The sequence below is a fragment of the Crocuta crocuta genome, unplaced genomic scaffold (genome assembly GCF_008692635.1).
Source record: "Crocuta crocuta isolate KB4526 unplaced genomic scaffold, BGI_CrCroc_1.0 scaffold266, whole genome shotgun sequence".
NCBI classification, from domain to species: domain Eukaryota; kingdom Metazoa; phylum Chordata; class Mammalia; order Carnivora; family Hyaenidae; genus Crocuta; species Crocuta crocuta.
In genome coordinates, this window is record NW_027531005.1 from 7,635,821 (window position 1) to 7,645,105 (window position 9,285).

The window sequence follows — 9,285 nt, forward strand, 5'->3', positions numbered from 1 at the left end:
ATGCATAGCTCTGCAGGCAAAACATTAGACATGATGCTCCAGAATACAGCCTTGTAATTATTCCTAATGTTCTATTCATCACTCTTGAATGGGATGAGCATGGTTCATCAAAAGCTATTGCCAGGAATGATTCCTCCCAGAGCATGTCATATTTCAAAATGCCGCTAATTACTTAAGTAGAAGCGACAGAGGCCCTGGCTATGGCAGCCTTCTTGAGTGGACAGCAGCATTCATCCCCCAAGGAAGGGAAACAGGACAAGTGTCAGGGTGGGTCTACTGACAAAACTAGAAACATGCTCTCAAGTATCAATTACTCTACAGCAAATGCATAAACCGAGCTAAGTAAGACAAAAGAATAAACACAAAGTAAAAAAAAAAAAAAAAAAAGGAAGACAAAACAGGCAGAGGACCAAAGGTGAAAGAACATTCAGACCCTCTCCTGTGGATCAATTTTGCAGAGGAGGTCATTACCAAGGTACAAACCCAGAAACAAGAACTCTAACCAAGAGCCAAGTGGCCAGACACATGAAGAAGCTATACTAGTTTCCTTGTGAATATTTCAAGTTTGGAATTAAGGTGTTGACAAGGCCATGCTCCCTCTTTGAAGGCTGTATGGAAGAATCCTCCCTTGGCTCTTCCCAGCTCCTGGTGGCTCCTGGCCATCCTTGGCATTCCTTGACTTGCAACTACCTGACTTCAATCTCCATGTCCACTGTCACTCTTCTGATAAGGGCACCGGTCACTGAGTGTAGGGCTCACACAAATCCAGTATGATCTCATTTCAACTTTAATTACATCTGCAAAGACCCTATTTCCACATAAGATCACATTCTGGGGTTCCAAATGGACATGAATTCTGGGAGGGGGGAGGGCGGGACCACTAAACGTATCATCATGAAAATACCAGGAAAGATTGCCCAAGCCAGCAATCCTCATGAAATAAAATTGCAAAAATTTAGGAATACCTGAACATTTGCCAGAGAAAAGTTAACCAGCATGCAAAAAAGCAAGAAGGCAGTTCCAGGTATCAATAAATGAACTTGTTTCAGATAAGAGCAAAAAACCTCACTCGGACCTGAAACATGTTAAAACAAAGAGCTTACAACTACATGACCCTAATTATGAAGATATAGCCCTAAAACACCATTTCTATCACCCAATGTGAATGAAGAGTTGACGGAATCTCCACCTTAGAACCAACAGACACTGTATATACACTGCCTTCCTGTACATACACAGGTTGGTTACACCCTCAGCAAAGTAATATGCAAGTAACCAGAAGTATTAGCCTACCCCTCTGAACATAAAAAACAAAAACAAAACAACAACAGAGGTCACAGAGAAGGAAACTCTGGAAAATCAGTGCTTAAAAATGGAATTCACCGATTCTGAATGATGTGCTATTTTGCAACATACAAGATGTTTTTTAAGATTTTTTTCTTGTTAGAAAAGTTATATGCCTTATCTCTGTATAGGTTCTTTTAAGATGAAACTATTGGAGAAAAAAGTATTGAGAAAGATAGCAAGAGTTGACTTTCTTTTCCAGTTGAGTACATCTATATCCCATCTCACTTTACACTCTTCTATAACATGAGATATTCTGTACACTGTCACAGAGCCCAAGTGCAAAAGAATCTGGTCTCTGTAAACCAGGAGGTATAGGACGTTTGAAGAGTTGCAATTCAGCACATTTTGTAAGGTTTTTGGCACATAGGGTTATTTTTAAAGAGGGAAAAAAAGCCTGTCCTCTCCCTACCCCCAAACACAGCTGAGCTGATTCAGCACAAATCTCCCCCTAAAATAAAATCCTAGTTTGCAGAGAATAAGCATGGAAAGTTCCAGCCCCAAGGACGACATTTCAGAAACCTAGCTAAAAAGATTTGGAGTGGGAGGCTTAAGAGAGACTGACCACAAATCATGTTCTGAACAGAAAAACTTTCACCAGAAAACTGTGAGCAACTTGGGAGTCCAGGGGAGAGTCTTTAATAATAAGCAAGGTAACATTTAAGAGTATTACCCAGATAGGAGAATCTTGAGGATTCTGGTAGCTAATGAATCATTTCCCACAGGTGAGCATACAGAAATTTCCAGGAATGCAGTTGAAGGTTTTAGTTTTTTCATTTAACTTAGAGAGAGATGCTTTCTGAAGAGTAAATTACAAAATACATCACACGAATACCACACTTTCACCAAGAAGCAATGTGCTCAGCTCCACACCCTGACGGCCCCTAAAGCACAGAGGTACTTTTCACAAGCTGCACATAAAACATTCGATAACTCGTTACCTAAAAGGTGTTTTGGTGGAAGCAGGTAGAAAGCTACCTTGCTGAGAACAGCCAAATTTTCAGAAATAGACAATGATACAGTTGTTAATTACTTTCACCAGACAAGTGAGCTAATGAGTCAAGGAGCATCCCCAAAATCCGTAAGGTAAAGAGCATCTAGAAGACTCTTGGTCTCCAGTGCATCCTGATACATTGCCTTCATGTCTAAATGGAGGAAGTCTTACTAGAAAAAAACACAGTCCGAAATCACAAGTCATTCAAAACATCTCTGGATTTGGTGAATCATTTATTCAAAAAATTTACAGCCACATTGATGGTAACAGCTGGCACAGAGAAGGCAAGGACAAGCAACCTCATATAAACCTGTCGATTTAAATCACAACACATTCACAACCCGAGGGCCTGTTTTGATCATTAATGTAAAGGGCTTTTCCATAGCGTGAGTGAGTCAAATTAGTATGAAGTAGAAAAAGAGGAGATGACAAAGGAAATGTTTATAAAAACCAAACTAAAATACATTGCAGGTAATTAAGAATAAAAATCCCCAGATTGCCAGCTTTGCACTTAACACAGCTGATTAAGTAACACACTGCAGAAGACAGAACTTAGAAGTGTTTTTAAGAAAAAGGACAGCCCTGTTAAATAACAAGCAAGGAGTGAAGGAGTTCCTCCTCAAGAAAGCTCCAGGTCCTTGAAGAGCTTCCAAAAGTTGAGTGAAAAACTGCTTCTGCTAAGGAACGTTCCTCGAGGTACCTTCAGAGATCTGTCCTTGCGCAGGGGAAGGAGCACTGAGTGCACCTCAACCACTCCCTGGCTGTGGGCCAAGATGAAAAAGCAACCTGACCTTTTTTTTCTCCTAGATGTTCCCAAATCACAACTATGCCAAGAGATCAAAGAGAAAAGGAAATCAAGCCGCTACATTGGCTTAGCAAAGTTACCTATGACCTCACATTGTCTGTATAACTAGCAGAAGAACATGTAATCTGACATAGGTTTCCCTGAAGAACAATTTGATGAAACATCACTTCACAGGGTCATCTCAAGGACTAATGAGATCATGTCTAGAGGGCTGAAGGCATTCAGAAGACTGGTCTATTGTGCTCTTATCACCTGCTGAAATCTGCAGACCAGGATACTACAGCTAAAGAAATCAACTTCATGTAGTATATGTCAGCTATGTGTTATGTACAAAAGTTGACATTATCCCAAAAATACCATGACCATATGTATCTACATTATTCAGTACATACAACATGGTGGTGGGCCTTTCTAGATGGCCTTTAATTTAGCACAGCAAAGAAATGCATAGACACCTAGATAAAACAGTTAATTTATATGAGCTTTAGTTTCTTTACTTATAAAAATAGGAATGATAAATCTTGGAATGGAGTAAAATTGAGTAAATTAAGTAAAATTAAATAAAAGTGAAAATACTCAGTGCTTACCACAAAGAAACAGTAAATGACAGCCATGACCCTGTTAAGCTTGAATGAGCATTATGTAAAGTGTCCTAAGAAGTCTGTCTAGTTCACAGTACAAATTAGAATGGCATGAAAATCATACAGAAGTATTCACCAAATTGCAAATGAGCCACATCTTGTTCTATAGTTGGCATCCTAAGGAAATAAGCTTATTAATAGTAGTTGGGTCGGCAACTTAAAGCACATTAACCCAGAATAGAAGGAAGTTCATTTACATATAATATCAACCATTTCCAGATTGACTCGAGAGTCCTAACAGGAAGAGACAATCTCATGCTATGTCTTCCACATCTGGCTAACCCTGGGCAAATCAGGTTGGGCCAATTTCTACCTCACTTAGCATATTCATATCTGGATCCACAGACATCATCTGGTGCTCCCATTTTCCCCTAAAGTTAATTAATTTGGAAGGAATTTATTGAGCACGTACTATGCATCATAAACTGCATGTACTGAGCCCTGGGGTGGTGAGCAAAACAAATGTGGGCCGCAGTTGGCCTAATATAATGAATCTAATAAGAGAGAGATATTAACACAGAATCTCTCAACTACATTAAGATGTGAAAATTTACGTATAAATTATTGGAAAAGGGGGATTGACTTTCTCCACAAAGTCAAGTTTAAATTAAATCTGAAGGATAATTATGAGATAAACAAGGAAGGGGAAAGGAGAACAAAGTGGGTATCCCAAACAGAACAAATTCTAAGCGCAAAAGCACCAAGAGGGAGCATAATGTATTTCAGAAACCTAACGAATGCCAAAAGGTGGCCAGGAGGTGGACAAGAAAAGGGGTAGGAGCTTCTTTCCGTAAGGAGGCAAGAACCAGATTATGCTGGACCTTGTAAGCCACAAAAAGCAATGAGAAGCCAAAAGTCTTAGGCAATGGCAGAGCACAATGTTACTGTTGTTGCTGAAGCTCCCCATAGCTGCAGATGGAGAATGGACTGCAGTGGGGAAAGCAGTAAAAAAGTTCCCAGGAGCCTCAGTGAGAGGAGACCTAAGACAAGACAGGAGCAGTACAATGGAAGGAAGAGGAAATACACACATCTACACAGCAGGAGTTGATGAGGGACTAGAATAAGGGGGTAAAAGAAGAGAGAGCATCAAAGATGTCTCCCAACAGCAACAGAGAGGCGGACTTCCAGAACACGAGAGGAGCCCAAATTTTCTGACAGAATATGACTTTGGTTTTGAACATGATGGATTTATGAGTCTGGTGCACATGAAGATCATTTCCATCTGCCCCAAAGAGCTCCATGCCCCCCAAAAGTACAAACTTCAGGAAGAAAAGTACAAACTTTTCAAAAGAATCATCTAAAGCAATATGAATTTGAAATAACTCCCGGGATTATTTATATCTCAGTAACTTCCCAAGTGTCTGCATTTATGAAGAAAAATGCTCAATTTTAAGTGGAGATAAGAGAGCCTGGATTGAGCATATGATGCCAAAGCTGAAGCTTCTATGTACACACTCTTGCTTCTTGCATTTCCATCTCTTCCACCTGTCCATTTTTGACCCTTCAACTGTCCAAACAAGTTACAAGTCTGAATGCAACAGTTCCCATGGTGATGGAAATTGTGCAATTAAGGGACAGGAGTTATAGTGATTCACAGGTCATCTGTAAAAGCTGTATTAGATAGATTTAAAATATTTTGAGATTCTACTTTCGAGAATCTATGAGACAGTTGGAAAAAATTCCCAGCGAAGATCTCTTATCATTACCTTCTTCCACGGAGAACAAAATGACTTAGGTACACACACTCTTCCTTTTCAATGGACTGACCTTCTCTAGGCATTAAGAAAAAGACATATACATAGAAAGACACTGCTCCCGCTGCTAGAAGAAGGCTGTGGCCCTGGTTATTTTTGGAAGATGTCATTCTCACCATCTTATGCACACCTAGGGTATGACACTACAAAACTGAAAAACGTGTGGAAGTTACCATGGATTCCATTTCTCCACTATACTGGGGCCATGAAGAACCCCAGAAGAAAATAACAAGACCGTTCTTCACCATGCATATTCCTTAGTCAAGATTTCAGTGAAAGCACAGATGGTAGATGGCAAACAGAGGATGGGGAGGGAATTCTACCAGGCACTATGGCAATTCAGACAGCTTCTGAAACACTTCCAAGATACACACGTATCCTTCTATGTCTCTCTCATCCAGAGAAACACACACAAACATACACTTTACACAACACATACACACTTTAGACATGCACAAATGCCTGAGCTGGCACTCATTTTGTGGAAGCTGGAAACTTGATGCCACATCTAACTGATACTACTCAAATCTGTGCAATGGGCTGATGGCTGTCAAATTAGCTGCACACTGGTTCACATCTCGTGACTCAGAGCCAATTTTTAAAAAAAAAAAATCATAACTGAAAAAGGGAGGCTGTGCCAGATTCTATAAGAAAGCAGTATTACTAAACACAACACCACAACATACCTAACTGGCATCTGGCAAAATATGAAAGGCTAATATCATCCTAGATTCTTATAACAATCCCATGAGAGGGGGAAGTCAAATAATATTGCTAGTTCACAAGCGATGAAACCAAGGCTCAGAGAGGTGCATGGTTACTTTAATTAAAGCACTCGGCCAGACTTAAACCTTGGGAGTGAAACAAAGTGAATTTCCAGAACTGAAATGGAGACCACTGAATCCAACAGAGCACCTCAGCAGTTCACCTTCAATCTTATTTCTCTACATTCTAGAAACTCCTCAAAACTGTCATATTATAGACTCTCTGGGATGGTCAAATAATAGTCTGGGCAGAGAAGATGATTTTACCTCCATTATCTTGCTTAAGCTGTGACAGGCTGCCCTAATCAGCTTTCGTGCACAGAGGCACATAGGCACACATGCTCCCTCTCGGTGCCTCTTAATCACCATGTGCCATGCTGAACAGCTGCAGAGGTCTGAAGGGAATTGGCAGAAATGTGTAATGATGTGCTAGCCACCCCCCTGAGGCAGCAACTGCCCTGCCTGCTCCCAAACTCAAGAGAAAACATGGGTGTTCACTGTCACAACTGATGGGCCCAGAAGACAGGCAAGTGGTTTCAGGTGGTGAGTCAGGAAAAGCAGTTTGCATCAGGAATGTTCCAGCCCAGCAGAGCTGAGCGGCATCCTACTCCCCACGCAGGGACACAGTATTCATCATTTATACAATGTCACCGTGGGGGGACAAAACTTGGGCTCAGCACAAATAGAATCCAATCAGTCTTATGCAGAAGAACCAGTAAACAAGACTTCTCCCACCAAGAAGGAACCTAATTGCTTAAGAATTGCCACCATATCTGACACTTGAGGTCGGTCCTTCTATCCGGTCATGGAGGTCTTTACAGAGGCCTGGCACATAGGTTCTGAGAGCAGAACCCTGGGCTCCCCTTCTAGGAACACTCAGCAGTGGCTGCAGTGAGCTATGACCAATGCTCCCAGGGATGAAACAGAATCAGGCAAGGGAAATATTAAAGAAACCAGGGGGATGCCTTAACACACGCCACGCAAATAGCTGCACAGGAATCAAATATGCGCCACCACCCCTTTCAAGGTGATTTTGGATGGATTTCAATAGAAATCCACACTTGTGAGGAATTCCTTGTTTGCTTCTATGTTATCGTTTATGAGCCAGTAAATGAATGATGGGATATAAACTTGGTGAAATAGAAATGTCGACATTAGATCAGATAACAGGAGATCTAGAAATTGAAAGAGGCTTAAAGCCATCATTCGCACTACACTTCATGAATGAATACGGCATTCTGTCAAGTTTTATACAATGACAAATGAGCCTATTCTCTGAAGGAACCTGAGGAGATTTAACGCTCATTTTAGGAAATCCAGTTTAGTTTCTGTACTTCAAAATTAGCAATTTCATCTCATGCCAACTTCACAATCTCTTTGCTAGAATTTGTATTTCTAATGACTATGGTATACAATAAAATTGCTTATGTTTATGATAGACTATTTTGGTGTTAGTTCAAAAGCCGGAGCCTTATCAAACCTGTCACATCATTAAAAATCTGCATTTAGGTAAAGAATGCTAATGTGGCATTAATGTGTTAAGGCCAGACATACAACAAAATGGTCTTGTTTTTCTGAAGATATGGGGAGAATCAACCCAAAACATGGGGTATTTTCCAGAAGAATCCTAACTGAAGAAAAGTATCAAAAAGACAAATCACAGTCTCTCCTTGGACAGATTTCCATCAACTGCCATCATAGGAACTACACCATTCATTTCCTTTGTTCATCAAGGACACAGACACATGCCTGGAGGGCAGGGAAAATAAGGAAATGCTCAGAGGCTCCCTTTCAGTCTCCCAGAACGGCAAGTTCTACAGCTGGTCATAGATTTTTAAGCTCTAAAAACACAAGGAAATGCACTCTTCAGGCCTCTGAGCTGTTGCACTAGACTAGAAAGTCAACGTGCTGCACCAAAGGCTCCACAGGAATTCCTGGGAAACCACACAAGGTTCCCCTCGCACTTGCAGCAGAAGCTCCAGGAAGTATGACAAGCCAAAGAAGTGGAGGAAGCATCCGCACCACAGTTCATTTCAAGAAGCACGCTCCTGTTCCAGGAGAGCCCCTGTTCTAGACAGCCAATCTATCCCTCAGAAGTAGGAGAGGCAGAAAAAATCGGAAACCTTCCTTCAATAGCATATCCCGCAGCACTGACTTTTAATGGAGGTGGCTGTAGAGAACGAGAGAGCCAAGTAACTGAAGCTCAGGGCAATATGCAATTATTGAAACTGGAATTGAGCCTGGACCCTAGAAAGAGCATGCTGTGAGGGCTCTGGAAACCAGACTGTGGTCAGGGCCCCAATTTTAAATTTCTCCCATGGGATACCACTTCCCAATACATAGGCACGTCCCTCTTCATATCAAAAGTAATTCCACTTGACTTGGTAGAGGAGTGTCATCTGCAGGTCTTTGGGATTCCATCATGAGGGCCCCAACCATCTGCAAATACGCTTCTGTCATCCTTTACCTTTTTCCCAATAAGCTTCTTTCGAAGAAATTCCCGGGCTTCAAACATGTAGGGAATGTCATACAGGGGACGTAGTTTCTTGTTCTTATCCTAAAACAAAAGCAAAGTATCACATCAGAAATGAAAAACAACAAAAAACACACAAATGAACACAGCCAATAAAACAAGATACTAGAATACATCTGAAATATGCTATGTTAGAAATATACTACCTCCCCATATCACAGATATTATCTAAGTGTTAGATATACCATAAATGATCAACGAATATTTGGATAAAATGCTTTACAGGGAATAAGATTATCTTTCTCACATGAGAGACTTAAAAATAACTAATTATATTTAGCACCCAGGAGGGGTGGCTGGGTGGCTCAGTCGGTTAAGCGTCTGACTTCAGCTCAGGTCATGATCTTGCAGTCCGTGAGTTGCAGCCCTGCCTTGGGCTCTGTGCTGACAGCTGAGAGCCTGGAGCCTGCTTTGGATTCTGTGTCTCCTTCTCTATCTGCGCCTCCCCCC

At 41.2% G+C, this 9,285-nt stretch overlaps 1 protein-coding gene across 1 annotated transcript in view; it reads right to left on the reverse strand.

Moving 5' to 3' along the window:
* Nucleotides 1–9,285, reverse strand: part of SND1 (staphylococcal nuclease and tudor domain containing 1) — a 417,734-nt gene that overhangs the window by 250,235 nt on the left and 158,214 nt on the right. The window contains exon 11 of the mRNA XM_077770770.1: nt 8,770–8,859. Within this exon, the coding sequence (XP_077626896.1) occupies nt 8,770–8,859 (90 nt within the window). The remainder of the gene's footprint in view (nt 1–8,769; nt 8,860–9,285) is intronic.